Below are 24623 nucleotides of genomic sequence, written 5' to 3' on the forward strand. Positions count from 1 at the left end.
TAAGTAAACCGCGAAAATAAAAGCACATTTAGTAGGCGCGTATTCAATTTTGAGGCCAATAACTCGGTCATCACCCAGATCTAAAAATCAACACATGAAAGTAAGGTTTTTCTTACGAGGAAGGCAACTCCCCCTTGTCCCCGAAGAGAAACAATATTTACGTTGTCTTCCAACGCTCTATCAACAACACCAAATGAAGTGAAGTTGAGGTCAATAGAATTTAGAAAGTTAATTGAATGCGGAAACAACCAATGCTCACTTATAGCTAAAATATCAATGTTGTGAAGCATTGTAGTCAAGTATGGAACAGTAGACATCACCCCACAAACATTCCAACAACCAACCCGCAACGTTTTGCCCGGCAAGCGACAGGTACAAGGGAACTTGCATCTACCAGTCATATCAGATAGAAGTTACTACTCACTTCGACTTCTGAAGTTGTCGAAAGAGAGCCCCATCGATCTTTATAAAATGTATCAGAGAGTGAAACCAATGTTACGGTCTCCTGTTATTATTTTGAAAGCTTGAGTGTGTGAGAAATGTACTCCGAATTCTCCTTGGAAAGAGACAGGTACTGTCAATTGAATAATTTCAGGTCGACAAGCCTCGTACCTCATGTCCCTTCGGAAGACCTTTGTTTGCAATGCGAATTATTTGTAGTGTCTGTGGCCCGGGACTTGAGAGCTATGACGGTTGTGATTGGATCTTGATAAAACTTTCATAGTTTCACGATTTGCGTCATAAAATATTAAAACAAGTAATTGATACGCATGCGTGATTACGTGAAGGGAATGTGCATAAATCTTAGATATCCAGATTGTTGCGTTACATGGTTGTGAATGAGAAGATAGTCGAAATGTTTTCTTCGTCAGCTTCTTGTCACATAATCTTTTAATTTGTAATTCTTAGGGCTCACAAAGTAAATCGATATAGGGTATAGATCCACCTCGGGGACAGATATTCGGACTCTCAAATCTTTTCAATACTTCTCTGGTCTACCGCCTTTTTGGACTCATTTTAAAGCTCTTGTGGTGAGATACATTTTCGCCGTTGTAGTTTTTCAAAACTGGAAAATGTGGTTTTTCTCCATAGAGTTGACACTGGGATGGCGGCCATTCCAAATTTCAAAAACGGTAAATATTAGGTGGTTGTATCTCTAGTACCATACTTTGCGCGGTGACCCCGATTTCTATTCTTGAATTGGTGAAAGAATGGTTGAAAGTTACATCGAGGACAAGCTTGGGCAGACGTTTGTGACTTTCACTTTCGAGGCGCATAGTGGAATACGCAACGCTTGAAATGCACTCACGTCGCCCAGGCTTGCTGCTACCAGCAGATCACTGATACCCCCTTGTCACACTAACGTTAACCGAACAACTTATTCTATAGCGATAAGGCATTTTCAACGTGTCATTCACCGACTGTGTCCACGTGCGTATCTGAGCGACTTACTCATTTGACATTTAATGAATAGATTAAAAACGCGCCATTTCATTGCGAGTGTCTTTTCGCTAAGCTGGGAGTATTTTTGGTCGAGTGATGGCCATCGTTTCACGCAATACATACAGTTTTATTCTCTTCGCTGCACTCTGGTTTAGGGAGCGTTCAGTTATTATGGCCGGGGGTGGGCCGGCAAAGTCTTCCAGCGCATCAGTCAAAATAAGTGAACCCCCCTACCCATTGTACCAAAAAATTGATGACCACCCTTTCAAGATGACAAAAATTTCATGACCCCCCCCCCCCACATTGCTTGAGTAAATTAGCTGCACACATAAACATCTCAAGAGTATGGAGCGATAGAATCCCCCCAAAAAGAGCTTAGATTTTTTCAAATGACCTTCCTTACAAACTCAAAAGGTGTTAATGCTCAGATTTCCCATTCTGACTCGCTATAATTTTGAAATTACCCCTCAAAGGGGTTGGACAGAAATTACTGGTGGATCGCAATATTTTTGCGCAAGCGTGTGTGTACATATTTTGATATTTGGATTTAATTAAAAATCAGCAGTTGATAATGTTGATTCACTATACATGGTATACATATATTTTCTCATACATCTATGAGGAATCTATGTAATACTTTCTCAATCCAAAACTATATCTATGCATTTATAGTATTTGATAATTTACATAAATGTAATTAAATGAAATAGGGCTGTTACAACTGGCATGTGGACAAAAAGTTTGACCTTAGAATTTCACCAAAAATGTTCATCCACTATACATGGGAGTCAATGATAAAATTGTGAATAATTTTTTTCCAATGAAAAACTTGGTACACTTGTGCATATACAGATGTTCAATAATTAACATAATTGTACTTGATTAGAATATGATGGTTAAAGGTGCATATTATGTGTACAAGAAATCTGATTATGGAATTTCACTGAAAATGTTCATCCACTATACATGGGAGTCTATGAGGAAAGTATGAATAATTTTTTTCCAATACAAAAATAGGTAAACCCATGTATTTATGTACTCTTGATTATTGATATCAATGTACTTGATTAGATGTGGGTGGTAACAAATGGATGTGTTCGCCAGAAATTGGATTTTGGAATTATACCAAAATGTAGATTCACTGTACATGGGAGTCTATGAGGAAAATATGAATAATTTTTTTCCAATACAAAACTATCAAAATCTGTGTATTTATAGACATTTGATAATTCATTTTAAAGTACTTAGTTAGCCTCGGACGGTTAAAGGTTGATATGTGTGCAAGAAATTAGATTTTGGAATTTCACCGAAATGCTGATTCACTATATATACACTGTAGTCAATGAGAAAACTAAGAATAATTTTTTTACAATGCTAAACTAAATTAATTTGTGCTTTTATAGGTGTTTGATAATTGATACAAATGTACTTGATTCAAATAGCGTATTTAAAAGTTCAGATGTGGACAACAATTATGATATTGGAATTTCACCTAAAAGTATTATTTAACTTTTCATGGTACTAGTAGTCTCAGTACAGGTAACTGTTAAATAATTTCCCTGACAAAACTTGCTATATCTCTAATATGTAAGTAATAGGAATTGTTCATTGCCCTCAGTGCAGTGAGCTTGATTTACAATAAGACAAGACTCAGAGTTGTCAAGTCAAGATGTTCATGTGACAGATAATTATACTTTTGTTCAGATTTACAGGTGAATAACTTCAGAGAATGACATCATGAACGAATCATTTTTATCTCGCAGAATATTTCTGAACACTGAAACTGCTTTTTGACGGGACGGATACTTGTGAAAATTAAGTGACCCCCCTCTGAGCTGTTTGAAAAATACATGAACCCCCCCTTTGCAGTTTTCAAATTTTAGGTGAACCCCCCCCCCCCTGGATTTTGCCGGCCACCCCCGGCCATAATAACTGAACGCTCCCTTATGTAACGATATCGCATTGAGATAGCGTCCTCACATTAAATATACACTGTATAAGTAGAAAGACCACTTCTCCTACTACTGACACCCACTCATGTAATGTTGAGTTTTGATGACAGGGTATTCACTACCATTACTTATACACTATATTCTACAATAATACCAAACACCGGTGACTTTATTCACGGTGTTCAGTACGTGTAAGTGTGTGGAAATTCCTTCTCTGCCGTCACAAGACATGCAGCATATATCATTTTGCCATTTACATTGACATTGTCTGACGAAGATCCTTCACTGTTCTGGAAAGAAATGTTTGCAACACAAATTATATCTCTGGTGTGATTTACCCAACTATCTGCACGGCATCTCTCTCTTCTTCCACCCAGCATCTCTGCTTTTCTTTCTTTTCCAGCGTTCAACTGTCCCCAATGGCATGTAGATACATCACCTTATATATATATATATATATATATATATATATATATATATATATATATATATATATATATATATATATCTTCCAAGTATTTCTCCATCCTGTTTGTACTACGCCATCTTGTCATTTGAATGCCTCTAACCCCGCTTAGTGATCCGAGTTTGCTAATTTTCTCTTTATACCATGGTAAATAGTTTGGGGACGGGGGATCAAACCTCGTGCTTGCATTTGCTACCTCATGAATTAAAGACTCGTTGATACTTCTTTGTTCGAGAAAGCACTTTTACATGAAGTAGGTAACCCTGAAAATGTATGTCTTGTTTTTATCTAGGATCATTTTTAACGTTAATTATGTGCATATTCCTTGCAGGGCCATCGCCATTGACGCGGAAGCCATGATTGTTTTCGGGATGGTGAGTATGTATTTCAAAATGTCAGCCGACACGATAACAACAGATGACATTTACAATGCATATAGCGGCACGACGTACTGTCCGCCTTTGCTAATTATCTTGGAGAGTCCGAGGTCAAGATATACCTGATTGCATGTACCGGTAAACCGAGAGCTATATTTGTACTCAATCAAAATTTGATTACGACAAACAAGACTTAGGGAATACTCTCCTCTGGCGGTGCCAGCGGGTAAACATGACTGCAAAGCTGGTTAGTTAAAGGTACACCTTTCTGAATACAGAACGATGTTTGCTTTCAAACAGAAAACGAGGTTATCCTCTTTCAGTATTCAGATCGCGTAGACACTATAATCGGCTATTCTGTACTTTCAGCGTTCGTTATACTGTCATTTATTCTCAGCCGGAGGCAGTAGGCATGTCGAGTGTTGTCTCATTCGACGAACTGATGTACTGCAAATCTAACGCTAAGATTTAATCGAAGAGTGGCGATCTATCAGGCCGCATCGCCCGTTGCAAACTCTGGGCGACAGATCTAATTGATAAACGCGAAAAAGATCTCGGGTGATGGAAATGTTTACTCTCAAACGACTATCACAAGCATTATAATCGTCTCAGGTTTACTGAAATTAAACAGGAACACCTTTCTTTTCGGTATGTCATATCGCTGAATTTGTCTCATTTTTTCGCCTTAAACAACTTCATCAGATGAGTAGCTGAAACAATGAGTGAACAGTCACGGCGTACAGCGGCGGACGGTCGCGTTCTTGTATCCATACGCGCCGCTCATTGCCGTCAATTTACCGCCATGGTAATTCGTCTTGAGAAAAGTACAAACGCAGATAGAATGATTTAATGCTTTCGTATCTCCCAATGAGCTGCGGCTGATAAGATTTTTTCAAGTAAATGTTACAGGGATTACAAATTAAGGGATCTTCAACTAGATAAGCAGTCGTTGTGAAAGACCCTGGGTTAGCCATTATTTCACTGTAATCCCTAAGTTTACTAAAGTTTCTTTGTGCAACTCAGTGGTAATCAGAACTCGAGCCGTCAGCTTTCATGGACTGTACAAAGTTAATGCTTTGACTCCATCGAATATCAATCAGTCGACGATCTATCACTATCTTTCAAAATGCCATTTTCGGGGCAAGTAAAATCTCTAGGTTAAGTATCTCCTTAACGACTCACTTGTCACGTCCCTTTCTACGTCAAACAGACAATATATTGACATTATCGAGATTTGTTACTTCAATAGTGTGCAGCAATAATTACCGGAATATTCTTTACAATCACTTGGCGCTCAGAGTCCCCAACAATACGAAGATTCGCTCATTTTCTTGAGGCTGAATTAAGCATATAGTGGCCGCCTTGTTGCGATAAGTGCTATTTTTTATCACGAGGGTTATTTTCTTGTACGGAGAACATTATTATCTCAGTGCTGAACAAGCCAAGTCCGCCTCCGGGTTATTTCATCTAAACCATCTAATTGCGCATTGGCGTACCCGTGAAGTCAAGTGCGGCTGACACATCTCACGTACACATAGATTGTTAATCACCCTACATGCTTTGTTCCACAAGCTGTCTTCAATATAACCTTGGTGAACGAACATCGAATTTCTTTTTCGTGCAAAGATGGAAACTCTCCCTGGAATAAAGCGATCATTAAATTTTCATTCGTGAAATATGTGTAATAATGAGCGTCAACTAAGTCGGTAAACGAAATTAGACTTTTCCTACTATAACATATATAGGGTCTTAGAAATGGTCTTGCCATGGAGGTAAAAAGATTATATAGTAACATTACATTGTCACTATGGCCAATTAACAAAATAAGATTAGCTTGCATAAATGCCGAACTCTTGCCCTAGAGCAACTTTGTAAGATTAATAAAAGTTAATCACACATTTTCAAATCCGTACAAAATAAAGCTCAAACTCTCTGCGCGCACATGCATTTAGTCCACGAGCGTGATCTATATCATGAAATATGAAAGTTGCTTTAATGATACTGCGCGAATCATTACTTAATGTGACTCTTTGTGAGTGTCAAGCCTGCTCTACTACATCACTGCCAATGAGCACAGAATGAACGCATATGTTCTGTTTCCGAGGGCGATTTTTTGAATTGGGGTCAAAGATCAACAAGGAGACGATTTGTTTCACGAATTGCCGAAGAAGCTTTGTCATAAAACATACTCACTTAAACGTTTTAAATTTCGCATTTCGGTGCGCTCTCTCGACATTAAAGAATGCCCACATTAAAAATAGCGAACGACTTGGCATTTACAATCAGGATAGCCTGACTTGTACATCAGTCTCTTTAGGAACTATTCATTGGTAGATGACCAGCGTTGTCATCTTCCGAGCCTTCGACTGCCCTTTTTGAGATGAGAACGTCTGATGTGCACTGATCTGTGAATATTACTTTGCGTCGAAATTTCTCCAAGTAGCACAACATCTTCAAGTCTAAAGTATTACCTAAACACCTCTGGCTTTAGGACCAAGCTTTCATGGGTTAATATTTTAGCGCTAAACCACCCACTTCCTATGAAGCATATCGCTGGAGTTTGCTTGAGAGTTACGTTAGAATGCCTTTGTATTTCTGCATCTGATGGCGTAGCTAGCTTTCTATACTTTGGGTGCTGTGTCCATTGTGACCTGCTTCTTTCCATGTGGGATTTCCAGATGATACTGGATGATATGTTGTAGAAGCCTCTACTTCCAACATCCATTGAAAAGGAGAATACAGAATATCATCTGTTTTCGCATTTAGTCAGCAGACCTTAGTATTTACATTTCTTCCTAGCATATGCACAGGCGAGGTCCCCCATTGTGAGAACTGTTAACTCTATGGTTATAACGTTAAAGGCTGATAATCTCTTAATAAAACATCAATCTCTCCCGAAATTTTTTCTTTGTCTGTGATCGTATGGTCTAAAGCCGGTCATTTCTGCCCATATGACAACAGTAATAACAGGAAGTTTAAAGGGAGGGGTTGTCTGAACTGCGATTAAAGCTCGTATGCGACCCATTTGACCAATGGGAAACACAGTATCGACGGTACGTTGGCAATTAATGAAAAACATTTTCTCATAATGTGCATCGTAAAATTTAAGGATTGCAGCTCTTTTGACGTTATGAATCTAAACATCTTGCATGAAACATATTGTTTGTAAACAAGAAAAAAAGAAAGTCGCACAGGCGCAGTTCCAACGACCCCTCCCTTTAAGAATATATCTGGTTCACTGAAATGAATGTCTTTATGGGTACATTTATTGAATGTTACAATTTAAACCCCCGTTAGGTGTTTTCTTTAAATTTATATTCCAGCATTTTTGTTCTGTCTGTAACATAAAGTTTCTTGTTCTCATCATGGCGACACAGCCCGAATGTACTGTGTGAACATATGTTTATTGTTGGCACTTGCATCTTTGTTGACATTAAGGTATAGTATGCGCCTCGAAAGTGAAAGACTTAAACTTTTGCTCGAATTGCCTAAAGGAATCTTTCAACCATTCTCTATCAAAATCAAGAATAAAAATAGGGGTCACCGTACAAATTTTGGTACGGGAAAGAGAAATAACCCGCAAGATTTACCGATGTTTAAAATTCCAAATAGCCGCCATCCCTGTGCTAACTCTTTGATGAAAAACAAAATTTTCGAATTTCGAAAAACTAAACCAGTGAAAAGTTTTCTTTCACCAAGAACTTTAAAATGAACCCCCACAAATGGTAAATCAGAAAAGAATTGCAAAAGTTTGAGAGTCGGAATATCTGTCCCCGAGGCACGTTCTACACATTGCACGTGGTGCCTCGTGTTAGGCTAATAAAAGCTAATAAAACTATACTGTGTATTTCCTAATCTCGTTTGACGAATTCGCAAAATAACCCAAATCTTGACGCCACGGTTATAAATAATTACTTCTCCTCGGTTCTCCACAGATGGGACTTGACGATTGGCTAGACTCCCACGTCGTGAAACCTTGCATCGGAGTGAGGACCGGCGTGCCACCGAACGGCGTGACTTTGCTGTCCGTCAAGCCTGAGAGACACAGCCTGTACGGTCATGAGCGAATAGCGTTCTTCAATCAACCGTGCTTGGAAAAAACCCTGAGGGAGAACTTGGAACAGTATTCTAATGTGAAAATGTATCTTGGGCATGAGGTATGCACTGGCTATAATATCACACACACGACTTGTCTTCCTTTAGCTTTATAGACACTCTTATAGACTATTTAATGCACGGTGCACGGTGTGAAAGAGACTGTTCGTTTCTTCTATTTTAAATGCCTTACGGTAGAATGCGCCTCGGGACAGATATTTGGACTCTCAAACTTTCGCATTTCTCTTCTGATCTACTACTTGTTGGGGTTCATTTTAAAGCTCTTGGTGTAAGAAAAAATTTTACCGTCTTAGTTTTTATTTTTATTTTCATAGAGTCAACACAAGGATAGCGGCCATTTTGAATTTAAAATATTGGTAAATCTTAGGTAATTTGTTTTTGTAGTACCAAAATTTGTACAGTGACCCCCGATTTTATTTCTTCTTTATGAAAGAGAATTGTTGAAAGAATCTTTGAGTAAATTTTGAGCAAAAATTTAAGTCTTTCACTTTCGAGGCGCATACTACCTTAATTGAACTTCAATGTTCCTGTATAAAATGAATCACTCTTGAACCAGTTATTTTGCAGAGTTAAGCGAATTCGGGCTTGAAAGGTCAACGACCAGCCAGGGTAGACCGACGATACGACCGACCAACCGACCGACTTACCTAACTACTTACTTACCTACTTAACTACATACCTGCCGACCGACCGACCTGCCGACCGAAAGAATGACCGACCTACCTACCGACCTACATACCTACCTACATATATACATACAGTTGTTCGCATGAATGTCAGTATACTAGAAGTCTGAATGTTTAAGAGACAAAATGTCCATGACATGCCTTCAAAACTTGCATCTCCGATAATCTTGATTTATATTTTAAGTGCTTCTATGACGAGTACACAATAAATTACTTTTACGACATGTCCCTTCCATGCATTAAGTATCCACACATGAAAAATAAAAGTCTAAAAATACTGCTTATACTTTGCTTTAGGAAACTTTAATAAAAAACTATTTTCGTTCGTAATCAAGAAAAAACAATCACGAGTCATTACCTAAAATTTTGAAAAACGGCATTGCTACAAAGTTGTAGATATTTGACACTGAAAACTGACCGCCGATACTTTTGCAAGAAAAATAACTTTCGGTTTTAAAGGGAAACGTAACCGTCGTCGGAACTGCGCCTGTGCGAGTTTCTTGTTTACAAACAACGTATTTCGTGCACGATATCTAGATGCACTTCATAATCATAGCTGCAATATTTAAACTATACGATGTAGATTATGACAGACATGTTTTAACTTTCATCAATCAACATCGTACCTTAATTGGAGACAGTGTTTACATTGGCCGTATGGGTCCCATATAACCTTCGAGCGCAGTCCCGACGACTGTATCCCTTGAACGAACACAATACATTGAAGACTTTTCTCTTCGTCCCCACAAATTGTAGAAAAAGAAAGTGTTCTATCATTCTGGTCCCAAAATCTGTTTCTGTGGTACGTGTGTTTAAAGCAGTAATGAAACGAACTTTTCACAACTGACAATTCTTGATATTTTATTAAAAGAAACAGTTTACCTTCTCATATAAGTGGCGTCGATCGTGAAAAGTGGCGCATTCGAAACGCAATTCTTTCGTTGGGGGGGGGGGGGAGACCCTGCAGCCTCAAGTCGTTTGCGATTCATCAAAACCGCAATAAGAATACTGCTATGAAATGTGACATCAATAAGAATGCATCAATTTAATGATTGATGGCCTCTGAAAATAACTGCCTCATAGCCATGTCAAGTTATTGTAACCTCATCTCTTTATTATTACAACATGAGACGAAGCTGAAAATGAAAAATGAGAAAACACTAATTTCTTGACATGGATATAGCATAAATTTTTTCCAAGATCTTTTTGTGACACAATTTTGTTTCATACGCATTTGTGCACTCATTTGTGACAACGTAATCACAATTACACAGCGTTTTAAAGCAAGAAAAGTGGCTTTTTGTGAGCAAATATCAAATTAAACATAACATGATTGGAACTAATTTCGGATAATTGGATGGTGAATTAAGGTCCTTTTAACCTGCAAATGTAAGCTCATCTGCTTTTCTTTTTAAGTTACACACTTGTTTTTATGAGTACTTATGGCACCTAACTCTTTTGAGAAATTTGAAAAATATGACGATCTAATTATCCCAAATCAGTTCCAATCGTGTTACATAAACATATTGTTGCGCTTGGCTCTAGCTCAACTGTGATTAATATCTATACACATGTGTACGCCCGCCAAGCTGACTGTCTTTGCATGCCAGGGAGTACTGGCGTTTTGAGGTGTGTTTGGAATACTTTTAAGGAGAGGAACAAGATTGCATGTCCATGCATGCAACCAAGATATGGAAAAAATAATGAAAAGACGCTACTGATCGGATGAACTTTTTCCCAGGTGCACTGCACATGTGCGTGACTAGACCAAAACTTGTTTTGTAATGATACAATTTCTTCATGAACTAATGATTTTTTCGATATGCATCATGGCCCAGAAGCCAATGCAATAAGATCATAAAAAATAGATTAAAACGGAGTGCATTTTTCGAATCGCAAATTATAGTTTGGGAGCTATATATGCATATGCTGCGGGTATTTGTGTCTGATTTATGCATCCATATGATAAATACGTGGAGCTTGTTGATATAACGTCCAGGTACTTCAATTTGGTACATCTGACTGGAGGCTATTCAGGTATTGGCATTTTAGAACACAAATAGTTTATCGAAAGAGCATGTTTCCTGGTATAGGTGAAACCGGTTTCACGGTAGCCACCATCTGCTGTCTGCTGTCAGATTAAGGTAGTCTATTGTCTGGTCCGTTTTGCCGCGTGATTGGGCGGCTGACTCGCAGCGTGTTTGCAAGGTTATATCTGATTGGTCGATTGTCACTATTCACAGCAGCTTAGGGAGTTTATTTGTATTATTTCATTATAACGGTACGATTCTGCCAACCAATTGGATAACAGCTTCGAAATCGCTGCAAGTCGCCCCTGATTGGGTCGTCTGTGCGACATATTAGTCCGGCGAGTATTCTGACATCTGGCTGAACTCCCAGTATTGCGTTCTTTTATCATACACCGGCATTCCGGTCATGACGCATGTTGCGGTAGGCTGCCAGCGATTGTCGATGCATCACGCGAAAGTCAGTGGAAAACTTTGCGTGAATTATGTATGTAGCCTCTATATTAAAAGTGGACGCCATGTTTTTAGAATACAATCAAATCGATAAGTCGGGAATGGAAATCGAGTTCAATCAAACGTAGAAACGCCGCATTTCTACAAAATAAACGACACAAAATCCCCAGGCAGCCGTCCACGAAATATAATGAAACATTAATATACACTGATAACGATTCCTCGCTTTCCGTTGTCTAGTATTAAAACTCAAAAAATAATCCGTGTTGAAATTGTTCATACGATCGAAGGTATCTATTCTTCTTGACACACACGGTACAATACATGCACGCCCACTATGATTTGAAGGCAACTCACAGACGAATCATGATAAGAAATAAGTACGCCTCCGAGAAATTTCAGAGTTGTCGCCCATGCGTATTCGGCCCATCTAAGTGTAACATACAAGCCACAAATCAGCGAGTTCCTGTCTCCTGCGTGTAACTTTCTTGAAATTACACACATACCGAGAAGTCCTTGATGTGCAAACTAATTCATGATAGGACGCGATTTATAAGCAATGTACCAGACTTCCGCAGGTGTTCTAGAAGTTTACTTTGTTCAAAGTTGACGCTCATGGGTATTGGATTCATCTAACCATGACAACCCAGTTATAAATCAAGGAGTTCTTGTCTACCGTGTATAACTTCCTTGAAATTACATACATAAAAAGAAATCCTTACAGTGCAAAGCCATAGCCATACTGTTCTACAGTATTTGGCCGCGCTTCGAATCTCTTCAATTATTCTGTCGTGTCGACTTTAAAATTATTGCGATTTTATCGTTTCTTGGTAACATAAATATGCCAAAAACACACAATATAACGCATCGCTGCGCAGAGTTAGTTTAGCTGGATTTGATTTCACGGACGGTGCCGTTAGCCATGGAAGAAAAATGAACAGCAATTAACTGACGACTCAAGATGATAGTATATAGGTGAATGATGCCCCTCTATACACCTCTATACGCCCGTCTATACGCCTCAAATATTGAAAAAGTAGGTGTTAGATGTTTCAGTGGAATAGAACGAAGAGGGTGATACGGAGTATGTTCCGGAACACATCGTTGTTAAAGGGGGGTGGTCGTCGGAACTGCGCGTGTGCGATGTTCTTGTTTACAAACAATGTATTTCATGCATGATATCTATATGCATCACTTCAACATAGCTGCAACTTATAAAGTTTACGATATTTATTGTTAACAAGCATGTTTCAACTTTCATCAATCGCCAACATACCCTAGATACAGTATTTACATCGGTCATAGGGGTCCCTGGTAACCTTTGAGCAGAGTTCCGACGACCACCCCCCTCCCTTTTAACTGACCCTCTCTCTGATAGGTCAAGTAAGAACAAACGAAACGAGGATGGGTTTTTGTCTCTCCTCGCCAATCCTCTCACACAATCTTGATTACATATGAATAAAGCATTTCTTAGCCGATTGTATGCAGTAACTGGCATGGACAAAATCTGGGGATTTTAGAATGATCTTCTTATTCACAAGACAAGGGGCCCCAACAAGTTTACATATCGAACCGAGCTGCTAGTATCGCACGCGATGTTTAAAAGTCAAGTCGGATTACCAAAATCTTCCTAGGCAAGTAAGATTACACAGCTTTGTCAGGCTGCTGTGATTAAATAAAGTACCCAAGATGAGAAGAAAAAGGTCAGGAAAGGCTCATAGAAACAGTAAAATCTGAACGTAGTGAGTTTGATTCAAAGGGAGGCGGTCGTTGGAACTCCGCTCAAAGGTTGCCAGGGACCCAAGCGATCGACGTAAAGACTGCATCTACATGTACGTTGGCGACTGATGAAAGCCGAAACACGTTTGTTGACAATGAATGTCGCAAAATTTAAATGTTGCAGCTATGTTGAAGTGATACATCTAAATATCATGCATGAAATACATTGTTTGTAAACAAGAAAGTTGCACATTCGCAGTTCCGACGATCGCCTCCCTTTAATCTTTCCTACACTACACTACACAGTTACCAAACTGTGTTAACCACGCTTCTGTTGGAATTGTGAAAAGTTTATGCCAAAAGACTCAGTACAGGTTCTACTGTCATAAAGAAAGGTATTATATCAGTGTGACGATAATTTTACCACGCACAAACGAAGAAATGTGACGTTGATTTAGTGAACACGTATAAACCGGTCATTAGAGTGACAGCGAATGTTTCTCCGAGGGTTGAGTTACCAGAAATATATTTCACTTCCCCGATAATTTCCCGATATCGTCGGCCGATGGTAGTGCCAACGTACTTCTGGCAATGCATGGCTACGAGGGGTAATAAAACGGGTGCTCTAACTAGAAGAAACAATGAGCAACATGTGTTTTTATAACACACCACTTACTCATTCTGTAATTGTTTTTGACGCACTTTAATTCACTCACCGGACAATACGGTTTGAAAAATCAGCGAACAAGTGCCAGTGCCAGTTTCTTTGTAAAAAAGAAGCAAAAACAATTTTATTACTGGAATCATTGTTATCGGTGAACTCTCCAAGACTGAATGTAAAATCTCGCTCTTTTCTTTAGCTGAGCGTTCAACGATCAATACGCTCTGACCACCCGCTACCATTTCATTGTTGCAGACGACACCCTGTACATGGTCATGTGACCGGGTACCAGTTCACAGCCTGATTCCTAGGGCAATAGTCGTCGAACCTGTAACCTGTAACTTTATCTTTTTTTATTTCAGCTAGTGCCCTGTAATTTGACTTATAGTGACTAGCGTTACACCTTATTTATAGTCACGTGATGTGCAGAGGCGAATCGTGGCAAGAAATGAGCATGCGATATCTTATAATACCAGAACTATAGTTTTACAAACAGTGTGAAATCCTCGCATGTGAATGCAATAAAAACATAAAACGTAACAAAAATGTTGATGTACCTGATGTGGCACATGCTCCTTTTAGCAACTGACAGAAGTTTAACGAGTACAGTATTGGTGCGCTCTCTCTCTCTTTTCTCTCTCTCTCTCTCTCTCTCTCTCTCTCTCTCTCTCTCTCTCTCTCTCTCTCTCTCTCTCTCTCTAGGTTGTCTCCGATATGACTGAGGGAGGCGACGTGAAGGTTAAAGTGCGAAAGTGTACCAAAAACGTCACAGAAACCTACCTTTGTAAATTTTTCTTAGTCTGTGAGGGCGGCCGCAGCGCCACGAGGAAAAGACACGGCTTCAAATTTCATGGAAGCTCTTTCAGTAAGTATGTGACGTAACTTTGACGTCATAAGGACTTGTTGCAGCGTCAACGGCGCTACACGGCAGAGCAGAACGTCTTTCTATTACTATCGGAATATTCCATTTTGCACTTTTGCTTATTTGCAAACGTTTACCAAGTCAGATATATTCCGTGACAGTCACTACGAAAGAAAAAACGACATCAGCGCAGAAAATGGAGATATTGGAATACAATGCGGCGCGCCAACATGGACAAGTTCAATTTTGAAATCGGCTTACCAACTACATGCATGCTATCAAAGCTATATTTTGTTTATGTTGAACAATACTTCACGGTGTCGATTAAACAATATATTTCACGTTGTCGGCTGCATGACATTTACAGTGAATTCCAAGAAATGCTTACTGGTAAAATATTACAATAAGCTTTCATTCTTTTTACTTGATCGTAGAACAGAAATGGTTGGTTTTGGACACAGTGACATTCGATAAAGACGTCAAACAGACTCTGAGAGACATGTGGTACGTCAGTAACAGACATTCGACGATGGCGCTGGTTCCCCTACCTGGCGACACACAAAGATTTGAATTCCTACTCACAGAGTAAGCTACATTCTGCTTGGTTTTTACACATTCGTTCAACATATTACGTGTCGACCAATAATCCCGACTGTATTATTTTCGTTGTTGACGTCAGTTGTTGTGCACGTTATGGGATGATTTGTATTGTCAAGAAAGCGTTATTACGTTCAATGTGGCCGATACAACTTCACACGATTAACAAAGAGAGAGAGAGAGAGAGAGAGAGAGAGAGAGAGAGAGAGAGAGAGAGAGAGAGAGAGAGAGAGAAAGAGAGAGAGAGGGTTAGTAGTTAAAATAGCATTTATCAAGATATATTCTTCTCTATTTTTCACCGCAGTGATACCGACTGTCAAAAAATTGTTGAAATTGATGAAGCAGCCAGCTTGATCCGGGACATTGGAGTAGACCCGAAAAAGTTATACTTCAAACGGAGAATCGTCTACACTTTCCATGCACGACAGGTACTTATTGACCCAGAGTTCACTGTACTTATGGACCTGTACTCATTGTATCTTCACGATGTTCTGTGCGAAGCGACCTACAGCCGTCAGACAGGTGTAAAAGGTTATTGACCTGACGTTTATGCAGTAATTTTATTAGTGACATCGCAATAAAGTGATGTATGGCGCCATGGTGTCGCTGTCGATCTATACAGCAGGCAGTCATAAATTTTGACAAATACTGATCGTTACTCGAAATTTATAATATCGGTGAAGAAGGGAATATCTTTTTTAAAAGTATGCTACTAATTTGGCAGACAATTAAATGACTTGTTTGATTTTGGTGAAACGCAGGTATAAAGTAACCGATTTAATGACTATTAGCCTTTGCCAAGCAACTCGCCACCATCGAATTTGAATATAAATTAGTTTATTCGGCAACTACTGACATTACAATAGGCTCGGTTTGAACGACGCGTATTTCATCTTAAATGTCAAAGTAGCACGGTTTCGCATTGCAGACAAACTCCATCGCAAAGTTAATGAATACTATTGAGATAGTTCCTGTAGTATGTACGTGACTTCATAAAATATATACGCTTGGATAAATGTTTATTGAAGTGTTGTTTCAACGTTGTTAACGTGTCTGGGGAATGTAATTTGTCCCGAAAGTCCGTTGAAGAGTGTGGAATAGTAACATGTCGCTGTTTTAACATGGGAAGCAAGTCTCACTCATGAGAGAACAGATTTTATTGTCGCAGTTGTGGTGCGCATGCGCATTGGGGCAGACTGTTCGCTCGTTTTGCTCTATCATAATGCTGTTTCATCTCCTCACAAAAGAACCGTACTCATGATAAATTTGATATCAGTAATTTTTAAATTCGCATTTCAATTCGCGACACTCTTTAAACTTAACAACTACATGCAAAGTGAAGTTGTACGAATCATGCAAGAACTGATGAAAATTGGACACCGATCACCAATGGGAATGCCTTTGCACTGAGGCTGCGCAGAAGCCTTTGGTTTCCAAGTTATTTGTTGTGTATGTGCTGGACAATCAAATACATCCCGTATAGAGAAGGTATTATATACATATGGAAAGGGATGAAGGACGAGACAGAAGGTTGAACATTCCATTCTGTTATACAAAATGCAGTAAAAGTGGTGACGGCAATCGTCAGTGAATTCTATAAAATATTCTATAAAATAGAATTTTCCCATTTAAGGAAGAGAAGTAAGTTTGAATAGTTGGGTTCAAATTCGTATTAATCGGCCGTTTGAACTTTAATCCAATGTATTTTTCAGCATCACATCTCTGATCTCTGCCATTTGTAATATGAACGGCATTTCCATCAAGCCGATTTTATTATAGTCTGCAAGTAAAATGTGACGGTTGTTGGAATTTCAATGTAGTCTCGGAAGGAACCGACAATTACGTGTTGTGACAGAGGGGTCAAAAATGGGAAACGAAATTTGCAGAGCAAAAATTGTGGGAAAAGTGCAGCTTTACAATACGGCTTTTGAAAAAAAAGAAAATTCATCATAACTTGAGGCCTGTCGAAATGGTGGAATTTCGGAGAAAAAATGTGTGCAAAATGTAGCAAAGAATAGTCAAATTTCGGAACGCGAAAAAATTAGCGTGTCGGCATTCTCAGAAACCCGAAGACCTTATGGTCCATCGCTATACGTATACACCACCTTGTCCAGGATGATTGGATAAGTATGCAAATGTTGTTCGAATGGGCTCACTTAAGGTAGTATGTACCTCGAAAGTGAAAGACTTAAACTGTTGCTCAACCTTTCCTCAAGCAATCTTTCAATCATTCTCTTACCAAATCAAGAATAAAAATCGGGGGTCACCTCTCAAATTTTGGTTCTAGAGAAACAAATAACTAAAGATTTATCGATATTCAAAACTCAAAATGGCCGCCATCCGCGTGTTAACTCTATGAAGACAAATAAAATTTTCGAATTTCGAAAAACTAAGGCGGTGAAAAGTTTTCTTGCACCAAGAGCTTTAAAATGAACCCTCATAAGTAGTAGATCGGAAAAGAATTGTGAAAGTTTGAGGGTCCGAATATTTGTGCCCGAGGCGCGTTCAACCTTAAAACCCTAATTAGTCAAGTGACGTTTTAATGCAATTTTCCCATCGCAGGATATCATTCAATTCATCTCTCTCTGCCTATTCATTTCTGCCTATACATTTTTTGTCCTAAATGATCTGTAAATCACTTCACTGACACAGTTTCGGTGTAAAAAACTGATATGCAGCCACTTCATCTCCCATTGATTTCAATGACATTGCATAATTTTAGAATGAAACTTAAATCATCAAATTAAATGTGAGAGGATGCAGCAAGTAAGGCTTTAAATGTCTCATTTCGACGTGCGAGTAACTTGTAAAAGTATAAGCTGCTTGAAATCAAACCACGGGAGCGCCTGTGGTCAAACTTTGGAATGTGCCAATTGACCCCTAAGGAACCGAGCAAATCCAACACATCACATTCCTGCAAATCTAATAACATCAGACGATGATGTAGCTGTACAGTATATCAGAGCTTGTGGTTCCGAAGGTTAAGATACCATGCTGTGTGTGGGATGGCTCCCCGGACAAAGAATATGGCTCCTCGGACATAGAATACAGCGGTATCGGTGTCAGCTGTTCACAAACAGGCCGTGTGAATATTCCATCATTCACTCTCTGTAGGCAAAATGATACAAGTGTAACTCAATCAGTACGTTAAGGAGCAAAGTTACATTGATATAGTTTCGCAAGAAATGTCAGAGAACCGTTTCTTCAGTGTCGTTTACTTGGTTTCTGACACGCACATACAGCTGTATGGCGCCTACAAGATGTTTCACATTTCCTAACAGGTGTTAAATGTTCGCTTGTAGACGTGTAAAATCTCTTTCGATCAGCTACAGGCCATAGTCGTCGGAGCGTGATGCACTCTGATTACATCGATCGCAAGCAAACCACAAGACTAGTCCTAACATGGAAGTTTAAACCGCACTGCGTGAACCGGCACCGATCAAAGTAAGCAATTTCATCTGGCCTGCCCACAGAGAGTACAATTGAAGAGCGTTATCATTCATAATCACACACACCCAGCAGCGATTCGGCAGTTTAGGGACCGTTCAGTTTTTGCGGCCTAGGGGGCGGCAAAATCCAGGGGGGGGGGGGGGGGGGTCTTTACCGGCGGGCCGCCTTCGGCGGCCCACTACAATAATATACTTAAAAACTATCTACTGTTGATTGACCAATCAGAGTGCTCAATTCAGGGTGTTTTATTTACTCGTAAAGCCCTTGGTCACCAAATGCCAGAAACGAATGACAGCGCCGTAGTAAAGTACTGTCCAATCAAAAGTGAACATGTCATATTCTGTAGACATCTGGTACGTTTTAATATTCAAATTTGGTAACACAGCGGAAACCAGCTGCAACACAAAATCTGCTATGCCCTAGGGCATTTATATAATGTGCCCTAGGGCATTTATAGGATGTTCCATTACATTGGAAGGCTATTTCACAAATAAAAGTTTTAATTCGTATCCTAAACATGTTACATTGACAAATGGGACGGTTGACATAAACACATTGAAAACGAAAATATATCAGTTAGGGGCGATAGTTTTTAAGTCGGATAAAACCCTCGTACCCGGGCTCTTCTGGTACATAAAGTCCAACCCTACGATAAAATGTCTCGGCCTGCGGCCTCGACATTTTATCGTTGGGTTGGTCTTTATATACCAGAAGAGCCCTCATACTCAGGCTTTATCCTATACTTTATGTATTACCCATGACCCTTTTAACGGGCAGACGCCTTTGGCGGCCCACTCCAATTAGGTTTACTTCATGCTATGGCCATGATCGACCCTCTGTATTTGAGAATGCTGGAGTCAATTTACCTCGTACGTATTATGATTTGTTGAAACGATTGAAGAAGTCGATCGATAATATACAACACTTTTTCTCAATGAAATTCACATCATTGACATTTAAAAAGACAAAATGATCGTTCATTGGAAAGTGAATAAATCTGTGAGCAGTTTATATGTGATTCATTGGACTCGCCATGTCTAATTTGCTTGAGAACAAAATTGCTGAATAATCATCTCAAAGTTTTTCAAAAACACTTCTCGTCGTGTCATTACACAGTGCCGTCAATAAAACATATATATATATATATATATATATATATATATATATATGTATATATGTCATATGTCATATAATATATATATTTATATATATATATATATATATATATATATATATATATATATATATATATATATATATATATATATGTATAGGATAAAGCCCGAGTACGAGGGCTCTTCTGGTATATAAAGTCCAACCAAATGATAAAATGTCGAGGCCGCAGGCCGAGACATTTTATCGTTGGGTTGGACTTTATATACCAGAAGAGCCCGAGTACGAGGGTTTTATCCGACTTAAAAACTATCGCCCCTAACTGATATATTTTCGTTTTCAATGTGTTATGTCAACCGTCCCCTTTGTCAATGTAACATGTTTAGGATATGAATTAAAACTTTTATTTGTGAAATAGCCTTCCAATGTAATGGAACATCCTATAAATGCCCTAGGGCACATTATATAAATGCCCTAGGGCACAGCAGATTTTGTGTTTCAGCTGGTTTCCGCTGTGTTACCAAATTTGAATATTAAAACGTACCAGATGTCTACAGTGTTACGTGCAGAGAAAACGAACAAAAGGGTGAACTCAGCAGTTAACGTTTAAACAAAATTTATTACGAAAATAAAACTAATTGCTAAGTCAGGGATAGAGTACAAGCTTTAAAAGTGTACAGACTACTTATCTCAGCTGGGACGGCAAAGCTCCAGTCTCAGAGTTGTAACAGTCAGTTGGATGAATGAACAGTCCTTGCAGGCTTGAAGCTGCACAAAGTCCACAGTATAAATCCAGCGTTGGCAGTGAAGGTCTTGAAAAGTCTTGAGAATGACTACTGCTGGAGTTTAGTAACACACAAGAGACACGATCCCAAAAGTCTGACTGGAAGCTGAGCGCGTCCCTTTTATAAAGGCATATAAGAACAATCTAGAACTTTTATTGACATGCTAATTACTGTTCTAAAATTATCTCTCTTACACAACTAATCAACTTTCCAGAACATTCCAAACATGACTAATTGAATTCAAGGTTGTGAGGTCATCAAGGGCAGTGACCTTGGAATGTTCTAGACTGATTGACTCAGGTCATGATGAGTGTGGGGGAAATGACCTACATAACACACCCCCTCTTCAAAAAAGAAAATTTTTCAAAGAAAATCTTTCTTTTACAAATGTAATCTTGAAAAGGATTTAAGTACTCAAATTTTGTTTTACTCTAAAGTAAAATTTCTTGAAAGTGAACAACAATAAAATTTCTTGAAAGTGAACAACAATAATTTCTAAATACGAGAGAGACAGTCTGCAATTAAATTGTCTCTGCCTTTGATATGTCTAATGTCAAGATTAAACTCCTGTAACATTAAACTCCATCTTAGCAATCTCTGATTTTTGCCTTTAAATTTCTGCAGAAAACAAGAGGGTTGTGATCAATATAAACCACTATTGGCTGATTTGAAGAAGTAACATAAACTTCAAAATGCTGTAAAGCTAATATCAAAGATAAACACTCTTTTTCAATTGTAGAGTAGTTTCTCTGGGATTTGTTAAATTTGCGTGAAAAATAGCAAACAGGATGATCTACCCCATGACTATCCTCTTGCAATAAAACAGCACCAGCAGCCGTATCACTAGCATCCACAGCTAATTTGAATGGCAAAGTGAAATCTGTGCAGACAACACTGGGGCACTTTGCAGTATGGCTTTAAGTGTGTCAAATGCCTGTTGGCATTGCTCTGACCAAACAAACTTTACTTTCTTTTTAAGTAAGTTAGTCAAAGGCTCAGTAATTGTGGAGAAATTTGGACAGAATTTTCTGTAGTAACCAGCCATACCGAGAAAGCGCATCAGTTGTCGTTTGCAGTTTGGTATGCGAAAACTTGAAATGGCACTGATTTTGGCATCAACAGGTTTTACCTCACCCTGTCCTACAGTATGTCCGAGGTAAGTCACCCTCGCCCAACCAAACTCAGATTTTGCAAGGTTGACAGTCAACATTGCTTTACTCAGTCTCTCAAAGAACTTTCGCATGAGCTTGATGTGTTCCTCCCAGGTGTCACTATACAGGACTACATCGTCAACGTAAGCTGCACACCCGTCTAGCCCGGATATGACGTCGTTGATCATCCGTTGGAACGTTGCCGGAGAGTTCTTCATTCCGAATGGCATCACCTTGTACTGGAACAATCCGTCTGGTGTAACAAAGGCGGATATTTCACGAGCACGATCCGTCAGAGGGACTTGCCAAAATCCCTTCAGTAGGTCAAATTTGTCACATACTTGGCTTTTCCCACTCGGTCGATGCAGTCATCAATCCTCGGGATTGGGAAAGTGTCTGTCTTTGTTAAAGTGTTGACCTTCCTAAAGTCCGTGCACATACGATAACTGTGATCTGATTTGGGAACAAGTATGCACGGCGAACTCCAGTTACTTTTACTGGGTTCAATAAGTCATTGTCCAGCAGGTATTTGACTTCTTCCTGGAGATATTTCGCTTTTGTTGGATTCAGTCTGTATGGGTGTTGTTTTACAGGCTTACTGTCCCCAACATCAACGTCGTGATAGATGACGTTTGTCCTCGTTGGAACATCTTGAAACAGGTGTTTATATTCGTGGAGCAGTTCTTTTACCTGTTGTTGTTGTTCTGGCTGGAGGTGTGCCAACTTTGTAGACTCCAGCTTCTCCAGGATTTCTGAGTTCTGAAGCTTGACCGAGCCCAGCTTTGAGTTTAGAGTATTTTCACTCAAGTCAGTTTCAGTATCACTATCTTCATAATGGTTTGAACTGACTGCACTGACAGGCTGAGTTATAGTAGGATTATCCCTATCCAAATATGGCTTAAGCATATTATGTGACATAGCTGTTTTTGTTTTCGCCTGTCAGGTGTTATTATGATGTAATTTAAATCACTCAATTTCTTATCGATTAGATATGGCCCAAAGTAACGAGCATGGAGTGGTTTGCCAGGAATTGGAAGTAGAACAAGAACTTTTTGACCTGGTTCAAACTTCCGTTTTGAGGTGCTTTTATCATATTTGATTTTCATTGACTGCTGAGATGACTCAAGATTTTCTCTGGCTAATTCACATGCTTTAGAGAGTTTTGTACGAAAATCTGACACATATTGCAAAATATTCAGACAATCATCGTCGTCAGACAGGAATTTCTCTTTAACGAGCTTAAGTGGGCCACGGACTGTATGTCCAAATACAAGCTCAAATGGGCTAAAACCAAGAGACTCTTGAATTGACTCTCTAACAGCAAAGAGCAGAAAATGAATTCCTTCATCCCACTGCTTCTCTGTGTCAAAACAGTAGGTCCTAATCATGTTTTTCAAAGTTTGATGAAATCGCTCAAGAGCACCCTGACTTTCTGGATGATAGGCGGATGACCTATACTGTTTAATGCCTAGCTGATCCATTACTTGTTGAAAAATACCAGACATAAAGTTGGAGCCTTGATCGGACTGGACACATTTAGGGAGGCCAAATAAAGTGAAAAATTTGACTAAAGCTCTCACTATAGTCTTTGTCTTTATATTTCTCAGTGGTATGGCTTCTGGGAACCGAGTTGATGTACACATTATTGTCAGCATGTACTCATTTCCTGATCTTGTTTTTGGTAAGGGCCCAACACAGTCTATTAGAATCCTACTAAATGGTTCTTGAAATGCAGGAATTGGCTGTAAAGGGGCCTTTGGAATGGTCTGATTCGGCTTTCCTACCATCTGACATGTGTGACAAGTTTTACAGAAATGTGTTACATCCTGCCTGAGATTAGGCCAATAAAAGTGACTGAGAATTTTATGATAAGTTTTCCTGACTCCTAAGTGACCAGCCCAGGGCGTTTCATGGCCAGGCGCAATATTTCAGCACGGTAGGGCTTTGGAACCACAATTTGATGTTTTATAGCCCAATCGTCATCAACCAAAACATCTGGAGGTCTCCATTTACGCATGAGAATACCAGATTTTGTATAATAGGAAACAGAGCTTTCTGAAGTTTTACCTTCATCATCTACCCTGTCAAACAAAGACAAAATATCTGGGTCTTTGTGTTGTTCTGCAATGAGATTTGATCTAGAAAATGTCTGACTTTGGTCGCAGAAGTTTTACTGGAAGTTTCAAATCCACGAGGGATAACGGAATGATCCGTGTCAAACACCTGACTGAGAAAGGTGTCATTTAAGTCAACATCTGTGACATTATTTTTGAGAGTATTTTGATTCTCAGAAGTTTTCTTTGACATGGCTCGAGTAATGGCACATGAAGGAAATAAATCGGGTATCTCTTGTTCAATTGGCTCTGGATCCTGATCTAAACTAGGATTATCAGTCACAAGTGGATTAGTAATGACCTTGTCCCCAGCAAGGTCGTTTCCGAGAGAAGGTGAATCCCTTCAAAAGGCAAAAAAGGCTAATACCTAAAGTCACAGGTCCAGAAACAAAGTCTGAAGACAAATAGACATTATGGAGAGGAACAGGAATAAAGTCATTGCAATCTACCCCCTTAATAAGAACTTTAGAACCTGAAAATGACTTTTCAGAAAACGGCAGGGTATCTGCCAACAAAAGAGACTGGGAAGCCCCGGTATCTCTTAAAATTTTGACAGGGGTAGCGGAAGAAAATCACTAGAAAGTGATATAAAACCATTATGAATAAATGGCTCGAAAATACCCATAATGCTATCTTGAGAAGAATTGACCT

General features: G+C 39.1%; 1 protein-coding gene across 1 annotated transcript in view; it reads left to right on the plus strand.

Annotated features, from left to right (window-relative positions):
* Positions 1-1211: 1211 nt before the first annotated feature.
* The window catches only part of LOC139116326 (3-(3-hydroxy-phenyl)propionate/3-hydroxycinnamic acid hydroxylase-like), a 41595-nt gene continuing 18183 nt past the window's right edge, over positions 1212-24623 (plus strand). The window contains exons 1-6 of the mRNA XM_070678959.1: positions 1212-1249; positions 4193-4235; positions 8174-8395; positions 14603-14765; positions 15197-15347; positions 15664-15787. Of these exons, the coding sequence (XP_070535060.1) occupies positions 1212-1249; positions 4193-4235; positions 8174-8395; positions 14603-14765; positions 15197-15347; positions 15664-15787 (741 nt within the window). The remainder of the gene's footprint in view (positions 1250-4192; positions 4236-8173; positions 8396-14602; positions 14766-15196; positions 15348-15663; positions 15788-24623) is intronic.

This window comes from Ptychodera flava, chromosome 17 (assembly GCF_041260155.1).
Source record: "Ptychodera flava strain L36383 chromosome 17, AS_Pfla_20210202, whole genome shotgun sequence".
NCBI lineage: Eukaryota > Metazoa > Hemichordata > Enteropneusta > Ptychoderidae > Ptychodera > Ptychodera flava.